The 22,091-nt window shown below is 40.8% G+C and overlaps 1 protein-coding gene across 3 annotated transcripts in view; it reads right to left on the reverse strand.

Annotated features, from left to right (window-relative positions):
- Ust (uronyl 2-sulfotransferase) overlaps positions 1–22,091 on the reverse strand; it is a 276,799-nt gene that overhangs the window by 13,482 nt on the left and 241,226 nt on the right. The window contains exon 8 of one of the 3 annotated variants that reach the window (XM_074072417.1): positions 10,796–15,942. The exons of the other annotated variants lie outside the window; for them this stretch is intronic. Within the exon in view, the coding sequence (XP_073928518.1) occupies positions 15,902–15,942 (41 nt within the window). The 3' untranslated portion in view covers positions 10,796–15,901. Of the gene's footprint in view, positions 1–10,795; positions 15,943–22,091 lie in introns of those variants that run through there. 3 annotated transcript variants of the gene reach the window in all.

Consider the following 22,091-nt stretch of genomic DNA (forward strand, 5'->3'; position numbering starts at 1 on the left):
GCATATATATTAGGCATATTCTGGAAATTGTCTTTTCATTCTGTTGATGGCGTTCTTTGATGCACAAAACTTCCTAATTTGGGTGAAGACAAATTCACCTACTTTTTTGCTTTTGTTTCCTGTGCTTTTGATGTTATATTTAAGAAACCATTTCCAGATTCAGGATCATGAAGATTTCCTCCTGTATTTTCTTTTGCCATTCTTGTTTTTCATTACAACTTTTGTCACCAAATCTGAGTAGGCACATGGTTTATCACATGCCATTGCAAATAATTGTTTCCAAAATCAAAGTCACCAGAAAGGACAAATGCTTCCCATTTCTGAGGGTATTTGAGATCCCTTCTGAAGTCTGCAGTAGCTGTTCTAAAGAGGAGCTAAGAAAGTTCACTCACTACTGGTGGCCTCATTGGAGTAAACTGACTCTCTTGAAAAGCATGATACATATCTGGATATACCAGTTCTAGAATTTTTGTTAAAGAACTTGGCCAACACTCTTCTAAAATAGGTTCCTGATAGAACATTTGATCATATCTGTCTTTTCTACAGAATTATACTCTAGCTAGTGGGCCCTTTTTGTCATTGTAAGTATAGATATCTCTTTGTGTTTTTACAATAGCAGTATCTCATGAATGAAAGACAAGGCACAAGGAGTTTTAAGTGAATCATTGAGAGGCAGAAGAAAAATAAGCCACCCATTTACAGTCTCTTATAATCGGTTCCTCTCTGAGCACTGTAAGTTGGGTGAAAGCCAGGTGCTGTGATACACACCTATTGTCCCAGCTACTTGGGAGGCTGAAGCAGGAGGCTCCCTTGAGCCCAGGAGTTGGGAGGTCAGTCTGGGTAGCATACTGAAATGTGTCTCAAAGCAAAAAAACTGGGTTGGATTTTGTTATTTCATAAGAAAAAAAAAAGGGATTCCTATCACTTTCAAATAATTTATTAAATTCTTTGGGCAAAACTTCTCTATTTTTTTCTCACAAAAACATATGCTGTTATTTGCTAAATAGTTGAGGGAACTAGGCAAAGGGAGAATGAGGATACAGAGGGAAAAAGGAGAAAAGTTGGTATCAGGAGTGTTTGTTTTCTTCTCCTCAAAAGAAGGGTCCCCTAAAGCAGTGCACCTGGCCTATTGCTGTAGCCCCTCTTCCAGGGAGAAAAACTAAGTATATTTTGTCCAGGGTTGGGTATTTGATTGTGCATTTGGGAGAAGGGGTTGGGAAGTTTCTCCATCCTGTACAAGTGCGTCTTCTGTAGAGATGTCACAGCCTTTCAGGATGTGCCACATCAAGCTGCAGTGGCCTGCTAATCTCATTTTGTAAAGGTGACATTTGGATCTCTGTCTGCCTGTCTCCCATGTCTCTTTCTCAATTAGTTTAGATCTTGGGCAGGATTAAGTTGGTATTATTTATTAGTTCCTCAAATCCCAAAGGCAAGCAACACAAAACACATGCTGTGATGTCCTAATCACTTGTGTAGGAGGGAGGCCAATAGTTTGGCTCTAAATACTCTAGCAGCCAACAAAGAACTCAACATATTACACTGTTCTTAAGAAAAGCTATTCACAACTATTCCTAGTTATTACATCATTGGGAAAGAGTTCCCATTAATTTTCATAGCAAAAGGAATAATGGAATTAACAACATTTTAATAACATCTGCAGAGTAAGTCATATATAGCAAATCTATTCCTGGACTGCACCAGCTCTGGGGATTCCACTCAGATTGCTTTACTTTATTCACATTTTATAAGGTAATGAGCGATCTGTAACAAGACTCCAAGAGTTTACATACAAGTCACCTCACCATCCTGACCAAAGTGTATTGGCTGTCTGATGGTACTGTCAGAGAAAACCCCTGAGTCCTGCGCTTGCTAGAAAAACTACAGACCAGACAGACTTTAAGGGAAGAGGAGGTAAAGGGGGATTTGAAGAAAATTTTTTGGCTACAGAATTTTAAAAGCTTTTGCTTCTTTGATAGCAAAAGATATCCAAGTGTATTTCAGGTTCTTAGTCCTCTGTCTTCTTCTTAGCTCCCTCCCTGAACTCCTGTCTAAATACCAGGGACAGTGACAGCAGGTTCAGAGAAATCTTGAGTCAATTTTTTTACTAAGCTTTAGTTTTGCATTAATATCCAGTTCTTGCTCCATCTACCTATCCCCTTTCTCTTTCTTTCCTACATCCACTCTCTTCTTCATTGTCAACCTCTTCTCTTTCCTCTCCACTGCCATCCAAATTCTCAGAGTTAGCTAAATTTGTTATCACCAAATTTTCAACTTCAACATGATTAAACCTTCAAAGCCTGCTTTTTGTGTCCCTAGTACTCCATTCAAGTAACTCCTTAGGCCTCAGTAGGTGCTCCTCAGGCCTTCCAGCCTCTCAGCTTGGCCTCCCAACACTGTTGCCCACGTGTGCCATCTTGAAACACTCCTTCCCTTGGCATCCGTCGCAGATTTTCTCTGATCATCCTTGCCTGTCTCTGCTTTCTCCCTTCCCATTCTGTTTCCTGCTCTTCCCCATCCTGTCCTTTAAATGTTATGCATCCCAGGGCCCTATCCTAAACTTCCCCTCCCCTCATTATTACCTGGGTGGTATCAACCAATCCTCCACTCTTTAGTTCTCATACTACTGTGGACAGCAAAACCAAAAGCTTATATGACATTATTGTAGATTTACTGCCCTTCCTACACACAGAGTTGCCAAATTTAGTAAGAAGGTTAATGATGCTGCAGGGCCTTAGGTCGTGGCTATGGTATCATCTGTGACAGCTGAAACAGATTCAGATTCAGCCAACATCGACAGTGAGCACCTATTAAGGACTGTGTGTGTGTGTGTGTATATATATATATGTACATATATATACATACATATATATATATTATTTAATAGTTTGTGTAATATAATTGTCCCTATTGTACAGATGAAGACTAGAAGCTGTGTGAGATAAAAAATGATGTACTCAAGGTCACACAATCAGTAAGTACATGACAAGGGAGTACCACCATTCTTCATGTTGACGTTTTCCCCATCTGAAAGCACTGGGCCAGAACCAGAGAAATTCTGTGAGCCTGTACAAAATTATCACTGTCATCTGGAAAGGCAAGAGGGCGCTTTACCTGGTGTAGTAAGTACAGAATTTTGTAAATCACATTTCAAAGACATATGGTTATGTGTCTAGTTGTATGGCAATCAGTGCTATGGAAAAGTCATTCCATTGCTAAGTGTTCCAAATTTTTGTAAAATGCCAGACTTTCCCTCCAAACAAAACAAAGTTATGTGAACTATGGAATCAGCCGTGCTCCAGATTGCTGGAATAGCAGTTCTAGAGGAAGTTGTTAAGATTTTTTTGTAGACTGTCATTATTTCAGCCTCAAAAATTATGTTTTAAAAATGGACACTTACTAGCAGCGTCCTTTGGGAAGTGAAGAGCATGTTAGATCAGCGTGACTGCAGAATGTGACCGTCAGGAAGTAAAGAGCTCACCCCCAGGGAATCCTTTGAATCTGGCAGGAACTGAGAGACAGCCTGAAGGAGCACATCTCTTGTGCCCACTAAGGAACATTTAAAAGGAGAGACAAAACCAGAGCTCTTTCCATTAAGGCAGGGGTGGCAAGGAGGCAGCCTGAGATCAGACTGGCAATGTGTTATTTGGCACGTGGAGTATCTTTTCAGAAACTGATTTAGTTACAAGACATCCTATTTCGTATGGAATCTGGATTTCAGCTTTTCTCGAAGGAAGGCTACAGAGCTTAATGTGACTGCTCCCTCAAGAGAGGCCAGTGCTCTCCAGTTGTCTCAGACCCCAAATGCCAGTTCATTCTTTTGTTACTTGCCTGGCTGCTATAAAAATTTGAGTTTTATGTACAGATATGGTGGTACCTGGCTGTAATCCCAGCTACCTAGGAAGTGTAGATAGAAGGATCTTAGTCTGAGACCGACCCTCAGCAAAAGTACGAGACCTTATCTGAAAAATGAGCTAAAAGCAAACAGACATGAATTGTAGTTCAAATGGCAGAGTGACTGCCTAGCAGGTGAGTGTAATGCCCTGAGTTCAATTTCTGGTACCACCCAAAAAAACTGAGTTATATATTTCTGTTTTAAAGGTGGATTTCATAAATCTAGGAAGCAAGTGTTTCATGTGAAAATTAAGCCTTCAATTAGGCTTCCTTGGTGTGTCTACCATCACCTTCCTCCCCTCTTCTACAAATAATCATTGAAAAACTGTTTTGCATCAGACAGAGGAGTTATGAGCAACGAATGGGACACCACTGCCATCACCATCACCAGACATTGTGAGGTATGCATTTAGTCCTTACAGAACTCCCAGTGCTTAGGGAAGGGTGCCTCTCATTATCACCACTTACAGATGTGACCCTGGAATTTTGTAGCTTGCTCAAGTTCACAGGACTAGATGAGGTGAAGCCAGAAGTTGAGTCTGGGGAAGTCTGACTTATGAGCCCAGGTCCTTAACTCTTCGTCTTAGAGGGTGGAATGGAGCTCGCAGTCTGAGGGCAGACTCTCCACACAGGACAAGTGACCATAGGACTGAAGAGAGCATCACACGGTGGTTTGCTGTTAGCTCTGCACTTCCTGTCCTTGGTCAGGAAAGAATAGGACTGATAGACTCCTCTTTCCTACCCTGCAGGAGGACTGGCCTTTCACAAGTGCTATTCGATCATGAAGATTTGTTGGGTGTGCAACACTGTGTAGGGTGTGTGTGTGTGTTTCAACCAAAAGATGGAAAATTTACTTTTAGGACACCTCTGAAGCACTATCAACCCTTGGAAAATTGTCCATGGATTTTGTTCTTAATGTTCCGCTAAGCTGAGAGTGAGCAGGGTGGGTGACACCCCATTTTCCTTCATGTTTCCTCTGCTCAGCACTGGGGGAAGCCCATCACGCCCTTCCACCTGCCTCCCTATAGCAGGCCAGAGGGTGTTCTCAGCCTTGGAGAAGGTGTGTCTGTGTCTGTGTGACTGTGATGCAGCCAGGTGGGGATGAAGGCAGAGTCTGAATGCGTTCTGTAGGAATTCCTGAGCTTCGTGAATACTGGATCCCGGGCAGGAAGCAGTCTGCCCTCACATCTGGGATTCTTCAGCTCCCACTGGGGTCTATGAATTACAGCGTTTAACTTGTGGTTCAGTTGCATTTTTGGAATGATAGTGCTGGTCATGTCATATTTCTCTGTTCCTGTCCTTTAATTAATAGATACACTTTGGCAGAGAGAAGCTGTGGTTGAGGATGCTTTTGGAATTTTTTCTTTTTCTTTTTGGGTGGTACTTGAGATTGCACTCTAGGTCTCACTTGAGCAACACCTCAGTTCATTTGTTTTTAGTTTGTTTTTCAGATAGGGTCTCACACTTTGCCAGATGACCTTGGATCTCAATCCTCCGACCTTTGCCTCCTGAGTAGCTGGGATTACAGGTGTGTACTACCATACCTGGATTGTTTAATTTTCCTTACTGACCTTCAGGAATTGGCCAGATAATCCCCTTAGCTGTGTTCAGGATAACTGCAGAACATTTCCTCAAAATAGGCACTGGTTTTGAGCTGTTGAATACTGAGAAGAGGCAGGAAAAGGGGAAGAAATGAACAACCTTTCTATTTAAATAGCAAAATAGAGATTTTCTTTGACTTTTTGGAGGTACTAGGGTTTGACCTCAGGGCTTTATGCTTAGCTGGGCAGGCACTCTACCTCTTAAGTCACACCCCTGGCCCTTTCTGCTTTAGTCATTTTTTGAATAGGGTCTTTATTTTATTTTATTTTATTTTGCCAGGGCAGGCATGGACTGAGATCTTCCTGCTTAAACCTTCTGAGTAGCTGAGATGACAGGTGCACACCACAACACCCAGCTTTTTTGTTGAGATGGGGTCTCACCAACTTTTTGCCTTGGCAGGCCTAGAACTACAATCCTTTCAATTTCCACTTCCCGAGGAGCTGTGGTTATATTACAAGTGTGCGCCAACTTGCCTAGTCTTCTTTTTTCTTTATAGACATATCCACACACCCATCTGGAGGAGGGGGTGCAGAGCCCCATATAGTCCTGAATTGGAATCTTTTTTAGACTATAGACCCCAATGACATAAAAATCTGTGGCTGGCCACCCAATGTCGGAAGACACAAAACAAAAGCCAGTAGAATGTGGCTAGTGGGGGAACTGCTTTCTCCATTATTAAAGTTCTGCAAATAGTTGTTTAAATAGCTCACCCCACCTACCCACTGCTTCCCCCAACAGAACAGCATCCCCTCTCCATTTGCATGGGCCTCTTGGATTGATGCACTTTCACCAAGCCCTGCCTACTTTACAGAGTCCTGGCAACCATTACACTCACCAGTACCAAGGGCCTGAGAAGTCACAAGACTGGCTCGAGGTTGTGAAACCAGTAAGTGAAGTCCTGAGACGAGAAAGCAGGCTTTCTGATTCCAGCCTAGCACCTTCTTGCTGTAGCACAGGCTGTTAATTTCCAAATCGAGTGGCAATCCATAACCACCCACTTCTCCTGGCCCAGTGTGTACTCTGGCATTAAGGGCCTGGGTGAAAAAGAAGAGCTTGAGTGTTCTAACTTGAGGTGACCGCTGTGGTGAGTTGAGGAGGAGCTGCTGAAAATCGTGCAAGCCAGCAAAAATGTTTTCAAAATGAAAGCAACTGTGTCATTTTTAGTTTTAGCTCCCCAGAGTCCAGCTCCAAGCCCGGCATGTAACGACCCTCCATAAATGTTTGTTGATTTGAAACCTGCATTTTAAATCCATTGGTAAGGCTGGATTAACCCAAAGGGCAACTTTTGGTGTTGATTCTACGTTATGTTGTTTTTGCTAAATTCCTTCCTTAGTTGAGGGTCCTCCCTGGACAAACCTTCCATTTCTAGAAGTCACATTTCTTGAGGCTAGCTAGGCTGATAGGAAAGATTTGGCTCATAGGCTAATCTGGACAGGTAGCAGTATTTGCTTTGCTTAGCCACTCTGTTGAAGAACACTATGTTATGGTGACAGATGGCTTTCACACACTTCGCGAAGCTTAAGAAATACTATGATAAGGGATGGTCTGTTACAAACATAAATACCTATGTAAATAGACATGTCACCGCCACCTACTTATAGCTGATGAATTTGCATCAGGTGTGTTATGTACTGAAATCAAGCACTGTTGTTCCAAAAGATGTCTGTGTGACTTAATTTTGCTATATTAGTGCTGTTCAGTGACTTGATTCACCATCATTTTTGCTACTTTTCAATGTTTCTACATTTTCAAAAGAAATACGTTGTTTAGAAGTAAAACACTGATTCCAAGGCCTTGCCATGGACATAATTTAAATAATGGCTCTTTCATCAACTTTGACCACTTCCTGGTGGAAGATCTTAGGCCAGGTGACTAGGAGTATTTTCAGGAAGCTGAAGCTGCTGTCACAGGGCAGGGGTTGCAAATGGAAAGTCCTGCAGAGCCCTGGGAAAGACAACTTGCTCAGAACCACGACAATCCTGCATGGGATGCCTACACCCGTGGAAAGTGCACATGCTCTAGTTTGCCAATGCAAACGGCTCCTCCCAATGCACTGCATGAAACACTGGGATTTAACTTTGAACTTGATAATTAACATTGATCACCAGTAACCTAGTTTGTATGCAAGATTATGTGGTGACAACTAAGGCCATGAATGGATTTTGCTTTGCTGTCTGAGATCTGGACATTTTGCAAACACTGCTGCTCACTTCACCTCAGCTACCTTGACGTGATGTTTGGACTGTTTCATAATCTTCGGTGCTCTTAAAAGTCTCTTTAATGTAAATAAAAAGGAAATCACAGACCTGCCCCTTCAGCCTTCCCTCCTACCTCCCTTCATCTGTCAAACATGCATAATGGAAAATGATGTTGTCCTGGCTCTGGGCCAGAATAAACAATGTGGAAATACTGTATAAACCCAGCTGCCGCCGTGGAGGACAGAGGCCTTGCTTTATGACCTCTGAGATGGTTAGCCATATGCAAAAGAAGCAAACCTTACTCATTTGCACGTATTCAGATGCTGGGCTGCCCGGGCATTCCTTTACTCCACCGACAGGAATGTACTCCAACTGACCAGAGTCCCTCCCTGCTAACAAGCTGGTCCAGCACAGATTATGTGCAAGAAATGGGTATGTTTCATAGCAACTAGAAGTGGGGCCGTATTTGACCATCACCCCCAAATAAGCATCATCCAAAGATGAACATCATTCTTCAGCTGCAGGGAGCTGAGTGGTGATCCACTGAGAGGCCTTGCTGTTTTAACAAGCACTCTGTCAAAAAAACTCTGGTTTACCAACAGGGATAGGCAATTTTCTTAGGCGAAAGGTTTGGTGAAAGTCATGGTCAAGTGTGGTGAGACTGAAGCATTAGTGCGAGAGAGAGAATGCACCATGACTGAAGCATTAGTGCGAGAGAGAGAGAGAGAGAGAGAGAGAGAGAGAGAGAGAACCATCTCACGCTCCCCAGGTCAACAACTACTCCAAGTTCCTGCAGAGCCCTGCACCATGCTGCCTGCTCCTGCAACCGTGTGAACACGATGCTTGTCACAGATAGAGTAAACTCATTTCCTGAATTATGCAGGGAGGCCACACAGTTCAAACACATGAAATACAACTGCAAGCCAGCCTAGCTCTCCTGCAGCTGCCTACAGCGGAAATGAATGTATGTCACTGGCTCGCGGTGATGTGCGGGGCTGACAGGGCCAGCGTTTGATGTGCCACTCAGATGATCGATGGCATGTTAAGATCAGCTTCTTGGAGGTATGGCAATTAAGGGAGAAAAGAACAAAAAGCTGTTCATGGCGGTCTCCAAGCTTAGGGTTGGTAAAGTAAACACAAGGAAATTTTTCAGCCTTCTTTTCAGATCTGGTAGTATAAATAACTAAAAATAATTTGAGATCACTTTGAATTTCAAGGGAACCTTTGCTCTATGTAGCCAAATATAAGTTACATGATTTTCTTTCTTTTTTAAAAATGCCTGAAACGGCTAGGTTCCTTTGATGAAGGAGAATGAAGGCTTTCTAACACTCCCACTCTGCTTTGATCATTAGAAGCAGAAGTACAATAAAAAGAACAAGAATGAGAAAGTGTTTGGCCTGTCTGGGGTATGTCAGCAAAGGCCCACAGAGACCAGGGTGCTGGCCCCTTTGGGGTGGAAGCTAGCTAGCCACCAGCCTGCTAGGGGACATGCATTTCAGAAACTATGCATCTGAGGGTCCTGACTCCACTCAACTTGGAAGTGAGGGCACCCACTGAAGGGGCTTCCACATATTGCCTGGGCAATTCATCTCCACACTATTTATTCCAGAATCTGCTGAAATTGCTAAGAGGGTGGCACTTAGTTATTTTCTTTCCCGAACTCTGCTCATTCACCAGCACTTGATAGGTACTGCACACTTTCTAAGTCCAAAGCAAGATTCCAGGGAATATGAGAACCTCTGAAAGCTAAAAACAGGCTCACTGACACTTTGAAAAGGAGGAATAAACACTAAGAGGAGAAATGAATATACAATCCCTCCAATAATTGCCTTGGCCACCTGGGAAGCTCTGCCTTACTGGGGATCAGAAGGGCCCTTCTCCTAGTAGAGCATAAGGAGAGAGATGGGAAGGGGGAGCATCAGAGGGTGGCACTGGCAGCTGCAGATGTCTATGTTTTGTAGAGCTAGGTGAACCCTTGGCCAGATAAACTTCACAAGCAATGAATCAGCTGGGGAGCTGGACCCCAGGAGAGACTGGGCCAGGGAAGATGGTGAAGGAGCCTTCCAGCAACACTCTGAGATCCTAAAGCTTAGACCTAAGCATGTTGGGGCTGAAGAGGTCACCAAGCCTCTTCCCTCCTACCCACACTCTCATGATCAGAGGAATCAGCCTGGAGCCACCTTAGTGCCCACTGAGGCAGGCTGCTCCAACAATAGGATTTTCTTGCCACTCAGGCTTGCGGGGTACAGGGAAACTTGCTCCTGTGTCTTTTCTCCCCAAGTCTGGCATCATGATCCAAAACATCAAAAACTGATCATTTCTTTGAAAGTACATGCTTCCCTAAACATACACAAATGCTCTCCTCAGTACAGCATCTTGCCATTAAAATACTGACTCAAGATGAGAATGGCAACAAAAGAAGGGTTTCTTATGACAGCAACAGTGAGCAAAACATTTCTGTTTAAAAATATCTACATCTGAAAAAAACTCATTGGAAGACTCACTTCAGCTTTATCCATTAAGTGTGTCTTTTTGTTGGAAATATATTTCATATTTGAAGTCATTACAAAGAAATGTGTTTTTGTTGCTTTTTGTACTTTTGTTACTTTATTTGGAAACACACTATAGAAGCCCAAATCAGTGGCTCCTGAAGACATCTTAATTAAACTAATTGCTTACTGGAACAAGATTGAGCTAGGTATGGTGGTACCGGTGGTGTGTCCCTGTAATGCCAGCACTCCAAAAGTGGGGATGGGAAGATTACAAGTTCCAGGACAGCCTGGAATATATACATTGAGAAGAAAACAAAACAAAAGAATAAACAAAAACAAAACAAAAGAATAAACAAAGATTAAGAAAAATGCCCTCGCAGTGCCAAGTTTCCTTGGCACTTGACGACTCTGTAAGTTCTGCCTGTAATTTGCACACAGAATTCTTCTCCCATTTCTCACAGTCGGTATGGTCCTAGCAGGCCGAGGCTTACTTGTCTTGCTCTCACACATGTGCACACACATGCACATATACACATAGATTCCTGTCCACAGAGAAGAGGCGCTTCTGACAGAATCGAAGGCCTTAGCAGCAATAAGAAGAAAATCCAGCAGTCAGCACTTAACGTTGCATTTATTTTAGGGAAACACACAAAAGGCTGCATGATTACATATGAACAAGCATGTATCACACTTCATCGTGGAAAGCAAGCCTTGATGATAGTGAAGTGACTGCTGACACCCACGCAGTTCTGTGTCTCACTTTTTATATTCGTTTATTATTTTTTCCCTCGAAGTTTTCTTACCTTCCAAGTATGTATGGGGTCATCATAAACCCTCTGAGTGGTTTATAAGCTTTTAGTCTTAAGCCTTAATTCTTAGAGAGTAATTTATAATTTAAAAATTCATTTTTCTGGTTATGATATCCATATATATCCATACACATATAAATGTTTATCTATGTGTACATAGATACATAAGCAAATGTGTAGATGGCCAAGTTTTTGGAAAACTTAGGAAAATAAGGTGACTTTTAATCAAGCCATGATTATTAGGGTAGTAAAATATTTCCTTCTAGTCTTGTTCTTATTTATGTATGAGTTGTAAAAGACATGTTATATTGCTTATTTAACTTTATAGTCTTTCAACCTGATCACAAGCATTTTCCTATATCATTATTTCAAGCCAAATTCTGCAATGTGTTTTTATATGGATGCCTGAACATCGTATAACCAAATTGCTACTGCTAATAATTGGGTTCTCTCAGTTTTAATGACTCTGAGTACGCTGAGGCACACATCCTTGTTCATACATGACTGTGTGCCCTCTTGTGTGTTCCCTTAAGAAAAATGAAATCTCAGGTGCTGACTGCTGAATTTTCTTCTTGTTGCTGCTCAGGTCTTCAATTCTGCCAGATGTAAGATACTCTTTACCTTTTTCTTTGGTTAGAGATCCAGAAATGTATATAATGCAGTGTTCTTCAGTTGTAAGGCATTCATTTTAATGTTGCACAAAGCCAGTCTATCACCTAGCTTATTACTGTTGAAAATGCACAGGGCCTTTTGAAAATCCTCTATCTACTGACTGTGAAAATAGAAGGAACAATTCCACTGCTCATAAAACATTTAGTGAACTAGAAACTCTTATTAAATGACATCATATATGAAAACAATCATGGGTATGAAATCTTGTTTGTGGAGTCTATGAACTGGGTGTTCATATAAGGCTAGAGATCATAAACTTAGTTTTTTCTTTCTTGTAGGTAATCTTAAATGTATTCTCTTTAACAGAATATAGTCTATTGCATTTTTTGTTTTGCTTTTTTTACTATTATTTTTATCACAATCATCAGGCTTGATGTGTGACCCAAAGGAGAGAAAGAGCCAGCAACTTGGATGTTCTCTCTGGAATGCTAAACATGGTGAAATTTTGATAAACCCTTCAAGAGCTGTGAATGAAGTAGCTGTTCGTGGAGGCTGAACATGTAGATAAGGGAGATATTTAACCTCCTGCCTAGGCCTTAAGAAGTTAGGTTAATGAGAGGTGCCACTCAAAATAACCATTCCCAAGTCAGGGAAGTGTGAAATGAAGTTCCAAAGATGCTGTCAATTCTGTAGCGAGAGTTTGCAATGTTACTTTCAGTTAAATTTACTTTATCTGGGCAATCTGTACCAGGTACCAGGTCTTGGGGGATGTAAATGAACTGTTAATTGTCACATTTACAAATGCATGGCCTATGAGACACTGTTTAGGTCATTCTTATTTTGTGTCTAGAGATGACCTGCTTTCAGTCTACTGAAAGTGCATTCCTTTCTTAATAAATTTTATTATCACTTTCACTACAAAAAGATAGCGTTTGTATCTATAAGTCCATTCAAATTGTGCTTTAAGTAAAAGCTTAAGAAAGAATGAAATGAAAGTGTGTCTTTCCATTTGTATGGGAGACCCATTTGTTTATTTAAACTAAGTTTGCCAATCAAATGCCAGAGCCCGTCTGAGGGAAAAACACCTGGGTGCTGTAACTGTGATCTTAAAATAAATGGAAATATCTGATATTAACATTTACATACTGTAAAAATGTCATAGACACATAAACTTGCAAATGAAATCTGGGAAGAATTTTTTTAACTTCACCATACTTTTTTGAGGTGTGGAGGATCAAACCCAGGATCTTGCATGTGCTAGGCAAGTGCTCTACCACTGAGCTACATCCTCAGCCCTTTTACCGTATATTTTGAAAGGTTTTGTTGTGGTATGAATTTGCATATGTACCGGAGCTTTCTCCTAATGAGAAAAATTAAGCTCTTTCATTCTTCTGATGTATGAAAGAGAAGCAAGGAGGGCCAGGCACTGGTGACTCACTCCTGCAATCCTAGCTACTTGGGAGGCTAAAATGCAGAGGATTTCGGTTTGAGGCCAGCCTGAGCAGATAGTTCAAAAGACCCGATCTCCAAAATAAGCAGAGCAAAATGGACTGGAGTATGGCTCAGGTGGTAGAGCACCTGCTTTGCAAGTACAAGGCCCTAGCTCAAACCCCAGTCTTCCCCCACCATCTTCCCCCACAAAAAAACTCACAAAAATCAGGAGGAATATTGACACATAAGGTTAAGTTAGGTCAACAGCTATAAATGAAGGCAGTCTGGAAGATTTCTTCAGCTGAACTTTCATGGTCAAGGTGAAGAGAAGCTTCAGAAGCCTGTGGTGTTAGTGGAAGGGAGAGGACAGATTGCTAGGTTAGACCTTTGATGCAACACAAGCCTGAACTTGTGGAATGCACATCAGTCTTCTTTCCTCTCACCACAGTGCTGGGATGGAACCTGGGGCCTTGCGCATGCTAGGCAAGAACTTTACCACTGAGCTACACCCTAGCCCTAGCCTTCTTCTAGGATAAGGTGGGGGTGGGGACAAAGAAGGATGAAAAAGAAACTACCTACCCATGCTGGAAAGACCAGGAACAGACCGGAAGCATGCAAGAGAGAGTGTTAATGTGTTTTAAAATGCTCATAGATAGAGCTAGATTCCATCAGGATTGATTCGCTTCTTTTTTAAAATAAATTTTTATTAAGATATATTCATTATACGGGAGGATTCAAAGTGACAATTCCAATTAGACTTATATTGTACAATATTTACATTACCTCCATTGTCTCTCCCCCTCAACCCCCTCACATTCCACTTCAAGCAATTGCAAGAGATTTCTTAGTTTTGTTTCATATAGGCGTATGAAATCCATCTGCCATATAGTGTCAACTTAATCTCCTTCCTTCACCTGCCCCCTCCCAATAGTACCTTCCCCCCAACACACCTATTTTACTGGCTTTAAAGATAGGTGTGGTTGGGGGCAGAAGAAAGGGTAGCTTGAATGACATTCAAGGCATTCTTCAAAAATCCTTTCAAAGGCTGGAGAAAACAAGTGGAAAAGTTGTAACCCACTGCATTTTAGTTCTATTGGGGGCATGAAATGTAACTTCATGATGTTCTATAGACAGTAACTTCACTGCATGAAACTGAATACATGAACTGGCATTAAATCCATACTATACTTATATTGCATTTTGATATAATAGTAGAGACTGGCTTATAAGGTCACAGTCCTCTTTTTCAAATCATGCACGGTTAAAGAAACATTAAAAAAATTTCTAATGGCTCCTACATTCTAGCAAGACCATACATAGACATGCTGGTTGATTTATGACTTTCCAAGAACCTTGCCTCTCCAATGGCTTTTACCGAGTGATTTATTTACTTGGGCTTTGCTGAGATGACCTCCTGGTCGAACTAACTGCGATGTCTATAGCCTGATGTGTAGGACTGAACTCCCTCACCAACACATCTCTTGAATTTCCATGAGAGCTGTGGGTTCTTAGGCAGACATTGGAAGTCTTAGGTTTGTTTATAAAATGTCTCTCCTTATGCACCATTTCTCTATGGACAAAAGAGAAACTCATTGACAATTTCTGATGCACTGATAAGGATTCGTGATTTTGGCAGCTCCACCATGCTGCCTCACCTACCTCTGGTCTTTACTGCCCAGTTTCCTCTTTTACATTAAAAAATCCACTTACTACATGTCACCTTTTAAAATAGGAAAGTTCTTTTATCAGACTTCTATGAAGTCATTAGCTTTTCCAGTAAGCACTAGTGTTCCCTGTGATCCCAGAGAGTAAGATGTGCACAGTGAGCCAGGTGCTGGTGGCTCACACCTGTAATCCTAGCTACTCAAGGAGGCAGAGATCAGGCAGATGGAGGTTCAAAGCCAGCTTGGGCAAATAGTTCAAGAGACCCTATATCAAAAATATCCAACACAAAAAAGGGCTGGTGGAGTGGCTCAAGTGGTAAAGCACCTGCCTAGCAAACATGAGGCCCTGAGTTCAAGCTCCAGTACCACAAAAGATGTGTACAGTGTCTGGAATCCCAAGAGATTGTCAGGACAATGCTAGTATGCATATGATCTCCTTAGCGATGATCTTACGAAGATGTGGTTGAACATGAAGGAGAGTGGATCTTGCTACCAGGAATAAGTATGTCTCATCACAAATGTTCACACCATTCCTACCAAAAACGTGCTAATTATCTTCTAATTTAATGCTACTTACTTTGGTCATTGCTTCTTGGGTTTTACGTGTGACAATAAAATGAAGGCCTGAGGTCTTGGCTAGAAGTGAAGAGTAGTAAAACTCCCTGGCTCTTCTTTTAGTAGATTTAATCCCACTTTCCCTTTCTGAATGTTTGCAAAACCCTCTGGAGCGCAAGGAACAATTTCCTTTCTTCCCTTCTTATTCTACAAAGTCCAAAACAGCACAGAGGAGAGTTGCTGGGCTTGGTGGGGATGGAGTGAGAATAGGGGAGGAAATCACACCTGCCCTGAAATTTTGGTGGTGCCCTGGTCGGGGGGTAATGGAGGGCCACCATTTCTGCTGTGCCACACCTATGATGGGCGTTTCTCTGAAGTCATGGCTGGACCTAGCCTTTCAATCTTTGCGTCAGTGTTTCTGGGTGCTGAGACCAACTGTCCAGACTGGCACTACTTATGAGCTCCAATTCTTGCAGGTTTCGGCTGAATGAATGCCTTGAGGGCTTTTAGATCAGCCTGTCTCTGTGCATTCCTTGAGGTATTTAAATTTCGGTGTTTGATAAGTTAATGTTTATCACATAAGTCTTTATATCCACTTAGAATGTTTATGAGGGAATAAGTTCTCAGTTCCATATTGCACTGTATGTTTATCTTGTGACTGGATCGACACAGTTGCTGCCATTTTTTCCTAATGTAAGATAAACATAGAGAAAATCAGTTGATATTCAAGCTTATATCTTACAGTGGCAGATAATGAGTACATCATTTCCCAAATTGTCATGTAAAAACCAGATGACAAGTGGTTGTTTATTGATATGAAGACGAACATGGCAGATGTAAAGCTGCTAGAATTTAAGGGGGAAAATATGAAATTGAGTGTGGGATGTTTTTTAAACTTATGATATTCACAGCCTTCAATCATATCTCAGTGATATTCATAACAAAGGGTTTTGTGAAAATATTTGAAAGTAACTAATTCTTTTTAACAGCCTAACAAGACCAAATTACCGTTAAATTGATATTACTAGCTTGTGACTATATTTATTTCTGATAGACAATATATTTCAATATATAACTTTAAAAATAAAAGTTACTGACTTCTAAATTTGAGTGAGTAAATCATAGAACATTTTTCTATCTAAGCAACTACAATAATGACAGTGTACTAAAACGACTTAGCCAGTGGTCATTAATCACTATTTTATTCTATGGAAGTCAGGTACTCTAAGAATTTCTGAGACTCCAATAGACATTTGCAGTTACTAAACAGGAAAGAGTTCCTATTTTTACTTTGCTGTTTTAGAAAAATAAGTGGTTTTCCTTGAATTGTTTGCTTTCTCAAATTCTATTCCTCGATTCATTAAAAACCCTTATGAAAACCAAAGTTTTGACATGACAGAAACAAATGGTTTTACTGTTGACCAGAATGAGTTTGCAAATGCTTTATTAAAACAGTCAGTTTTAGTAATTTCAAATATTAAAGTCTTTCCTCCAAAAAAAATAGAAGAAAGTAACACATCAAAAGTATGTGTGAATAGCATTGTAACAGACTCATTAAGCTTTCTGGAAATGAGCTCTTGAGAATTTAGCAGAATAAAATTTCCTAGACTCCGACTCTCATCTAACTACCCCATCTCCTTCTGATCTGCGTATTTTCCACCTGGCTCTTTGCATGGAGAGGGAGTAAAGTGGTGAGGAGCGGAGTTGTTGAAAGTTACCCAGGCCTGAGTTCAAGAGCTGCCCCTACCAACTACCAGCTCAGTGACTAGGAAGGTTATGAGTTCCATCCAAGCTGGCAGTTTCTTTATAAAATGGGAATAATTATAGTATATTATCTACCTCAAAGGGTTGCTGTTAGGATTAAATGTAATGTATGTCTAAAGGGTTTAAGAGAGGTTATTTAAGAATGAGTTCCTGATGAGGGTGAAATTGTTATAGTCAAAATGGAATTGACTGGGTCAACTGAAACAAAATAAGGAGGAGGAGGAGGAAAAGAAAAGATAGTTTAGAGGGGCCATGAAGGAAGGGTTCGTGTGCATAATTTCCTGACAGTTACTATCACAAAAGTCTCTACCAGAACCAGAACCTTGCACAAAGGTCACTGCAGCCTCATACCAAAAAATACTCCCATGAGGACATCTGTTCAGCAACTGCTTGTTCAACCTCAGACTGGCACCACCCTTGCTATTAATTCTGTGGCCAAGTAGATTGTGTTTCAAAATACCTTATGTAATCCGCCTCATTTTGGCCTTTAAGATCTTCCCCTTGCTCAGCCTCTTTGAATGTGCTCACAGCTTACTATGGCACACATATTCTTGTTACAAGGTTCTGCTATTCCCAAATATGTATCATTATTCTTTGAAGAATGTCTGACTATTATTTAGATTGATATAATAATAACAAATATTATTATTATCCTTTCCAAAATGTTCCCTTAAAACATTAATATTCTGCCTCTAAACCAGAAAAATGCTATTCTTCCCAACTGAAACAAAAGAATTTAAGTTTAAATTTAATTGGAATTTAGTGGCTATTACTGACCATGAAATTACTAATCTCAAGACTTGTAGATGGGCTGCTCTCTCAAAATTTTAAGAACCACATTCAGTGAAAGCAAAGATTCATATCCTATACCATATTCATGAACATTTATAGGGAAACTTGTTCCACCTACATATTCATTAGCTTTATAAAAGTCTCAAAGCACCTCTTGCTTATACCACACAACTTATAGCTGATTATGTGATCCTTAAAAATGTCAACAATACAGTTTGGGTATTTCTTCCCTCTAAAGTCCCATTTGGGAAGGACTATTTCCTTTCTAGTCATTTTATCTTCTACTGAATCTTGCCTATGCTGGACAAATAAGCTTTCAAAAAACAATTCATGACCATACCTGAAATACTTACCAAAAAAAGGAAAGAAAAAGTTAAGTTTTGTAAGATTCCTTGCACTGTCATCACTACAATAGCTGCATGTTTTAGGGTAGAGAAAAGTGCAAGAAAGTGAGACAAAGAGTGAGCAGCATGGCCCTAAAGACATCAGGAGCTGTACCAGGCAATCCTTTGCCTGGTGTCCTGGATTATACAATTTTGCCCAAATCAATTCATATGTGCTTTCTTATGGAATGACATTCTATTTAACTAGGTAAGGTAAAACACAGAGGATCCATTTGAGATTCTGAGTCAAAAGACCCAAATATATACATAAATTGGTGTTAAAAAAGAAGTCAGGTCCAAGCCAGGTGCCGGTGGTTCATGCCTGTAATCCTAGCTACTTGGGAGCTGAGATCAGAAGGATCATGGTTCAAGGCCAGCCTGGGCAAACAGTTTGTGAAACCCCCATCTCCAAAATAACCAGAGCAAAATGGACTGGATTTGTGACTCAAATGGTAGAGCACCTGCTTTGTGAGTATGAAACCTGAGTTCAAACTCCAGTCCCACCAACAAAACAAAACAAACAAACAAAAAAACCCAAAAAACCAAAACAAGGTCCATTCATAGAGCCTTCACTCTTCTGTCTGAGTCTTCCATTCTAGAATGTTGACCACTGCTTGGTAATCCATAAGGTATACTGAAGCTGCTTTACTTTCTAGGTCTTTTCTTGTCAGTTGCATGGCTGTGGGCTGTTTTGGAGTTCTCTACTCTTGAACATAAACATTTCCCCATGAATATGGCTATGAAAAACTATGTGAAACTGAGATTTCACTGGTGATTAAATGAGATGCTTCTAGTCACTGAGTCCTAGAATTTTACTATGGAGTCCATATTTTACTGTGAGGCTCTGGTCTGTGCTGGCCTGTGGCCTTTACTCTTACCACCAACCTCTAATCCCACCATCTTTCCCTGGGCTTCTTGAGCCTTCTGCCTCAGCCACCATCCCAACCTGGCTAAACCACCTGCCTAGCTGTTACCTTGGCTATGGTTCTTTAACTAGTCTTGGCGTGTGGACCTATCCAGACACCCTAAGCAGAGTGAAAAAGCATTAGGAAGAGATGTCAAATAGTTGGTCACATCCCGGTGCACATCAAATGAGAGAAAAGGCACAATGACCCTCTCAGCTTCCCATTTTCTCATATCTCTTGACTTTCAACATATTTGTAAAGTTAATCACTTATTTTATTAAAACTCAGAAATGATATTTATATTACCAGGGATATAATACTTATGGCTACTAAGTATCCAGAGAAAAGTCCATTTTTTGTTATTTTTGTTACTTAATGTTGAAGGAGTTTTGGAAATATATCTATTAAAAATTACCCACAAAGCCTCATCTTTGCTTCTGCATTGTGCTAGTGTTCACCTCTCAGAAAGGATCCTCATCTGTCACCAGGGAAAGTAAACAGGCAAAGATCACTGGAACATTCCTGCAGACTGTGCTGTGAGATGTCAGGAAGGGGGAGCAGAGTTGGACTGTCCACACCTACCAAACCTAATAAATCAATGCCCTCTAGATGTCACAGCACGAAGACTTTATTAGGTGCCATCTGTACTCACTCAATTAAAAACAAATAAGGGATGCATATTTAAACCTCAGTCCCTGACATGAAAATAGCTGCACTGTTCACATCTGGTTTGGCTAAGCCATGACCCTGGCATTTAACCTTATTACCCCAGTGACTTGTGGGAAGGTTAGCATGTCAGCTGCTGCAGAGTTAAGGCAATTTGTTCGCAGCTTAAGGACAATGATATAGCAATGGAAAAGATCTATGATCTCCCCTTTGTAATTGAAGCATCTTACATTTCTGTGTGAACACTCCAAAAGGTGAAGCATTCAGACTTGGGAATCCCGTTCCCGTCTTTTGATACTTACAGCAAGATAAAAATGTCAAGATAACTGGAGTTTACAGTCAAAGAATTTTAGTATTTCTGTTATATGTATCCAGAAAGGGCTGTGAATGTGTATGTGTGTTGTGTGTCTCACAGTGGGTTTTTAATGGACCACCAGCTAGAATCTGGCAGCAAACTGATGAAATCCAAAAGGTTGCTGAAAAGAGGTTGGAAGTCTTTTGAGGAAGGAGCTGGCAGTGTGACCAAAAGTTGAGCCCTGGACTGTGGCCCCCTAGAGAACGGTGATGCTTATTGGTCCTTTCTGGTCAATGTTGCCACACACACAGGCACTTGGAGGGAGAGAGAGGGGATGAAAGTTCTGTGTCATCCTAGCAATGCCCAAATGGTCCAGGGGGCTATCTTCCTTCCATGTAATTTTCACCTGAAAGTTCAATTATTGTCCTAAACTGAATAACCCTTTTCCAGAATTTAAAATTCTACATGCTTACTACATAAAAGTTGGGAAATTAAAAAAGACTGGCAATCCCATGACAGATATATGACTAATACCATGAACATTTTGAGGTATTCCACTTTAATCATTTTCCTGTGCTTATATATGATTTTTCAAATAAAAATGATTTTATGTTGTAAACCCTGTTTGCTATCTTTTCTCTCCCACTTCATGTCCTATCATATTTTGTGCAATCACTTATGTCATTAAATGTTTCTGAAAGCACACTCTACTAGTTTAGCTGTTTGATGTTGTTCACACTAACTTACTGAAATCTGTTTAACCATCCTCCTATTTTTAAATAGTTAAGTCTGCCAGATGTGGTGCTTCATGCCTGTAATCCCAGCACTTGGGAGACTGAGGTAGGAGAATGGAGTTCAAGGCCAGCCTGGGCTAAGTAGTGAGAACCTGTCTCAAAACAAAAAGCAAAAGTCAGATTGGGTTTTGCTTTGTAATTACAAACTATAATGTAGAGAATATTATTATAGTGGTTTATGTTCTCGTCAGATTCTCGCTTCCCCCACCCCCCGCCAGGGATGGAATGGGTCACAGTGTACAGACATTGTTTCCTCTTCAAGAAATCAAGAAGACCTTACCCTTGATAAACACATCCATTTAAAACATGTGATTTGATGATATTTGACGGCTGTGTATACCTATGTGACCACTACAATCAAGACACAGGGGTTTTCCAATCAGTCCCCCAGCTGTGGACATTTCTAAGGCTCAGAAAATGTACTAGCGTATTACACTCGACATACATCACTGCATTACTCTTTTCCCTAGGGAGCACAGTTGCCTTCCTGCCATCAGGGTCCTGGCATTTTTCTGCATCTTCCCCATCAGGAGCTTTTGTTCTGCTTAATGGTTGTCCATATAACTGACGATGATAACTTAATGGGAAATATGGCCTACTTTAATGTACAGTGCTGCTATGGTTTGGGTTTTGAGTATCCCCCAAAGGCCCATGTGTTAGAGGGTTAGCCCCCAACTTGATGCTACTGGGAGGCAGTGGAAACTTTAGGAGGTGGGGTTTAGTGGCAGGTCTTTGGGCCACTGGGGGCCCTCGAAGGGATTGTGAGACCTTGGCTGCTTCTTCCCTCTTTCACTTCCTGCTTCTGAGGTGAGCCAGTTTTGTTCTGCCATACTGTGCTACATCCCCAATCTGAGGCCTACATTTTAAAAAATGCATTTATTGGCTACTTATACTTCTTTTCCTCCATTTTTTTTTCTGTTATTGCCTTTCTGGTGGGCTTAGAAATACTCTTCCTATGTTAATACTGTATTGATTATATGGTATCCCATACTTGCAATACAATCACCAACTAAAATATATTTTAAGCATGCTTAAAGCTTTAGTTACTGTATCTTTTACTCTCTTTGTATGTAGATGGGTTTTATTGCTTTCGTACTTAGTAAATCCTTAGCAAAACCTCATCATCACAGAAAGAGTGACTTATACTTTTTGTCTATTTCTTTTATGTTTTCATTTAAAAAATCTAACCCTCTAGACCATCTGGAATTTATTAAGGCCATGGCATAAGATGAGACTGT

Source organism: Castor canadensis, chromosome 1 (genome assembly GCF_047511655.1).
Source record: "Castor canadensis chromosome 1, mCasCan1.hap1v2, whole genome shotgun sequence".
NCBI classification, from domain to species: Eukaryota; Metazoa; Chordata; class Mammalia; order Rodentia; family Castoridae; genus Castor; species Castor canadensis.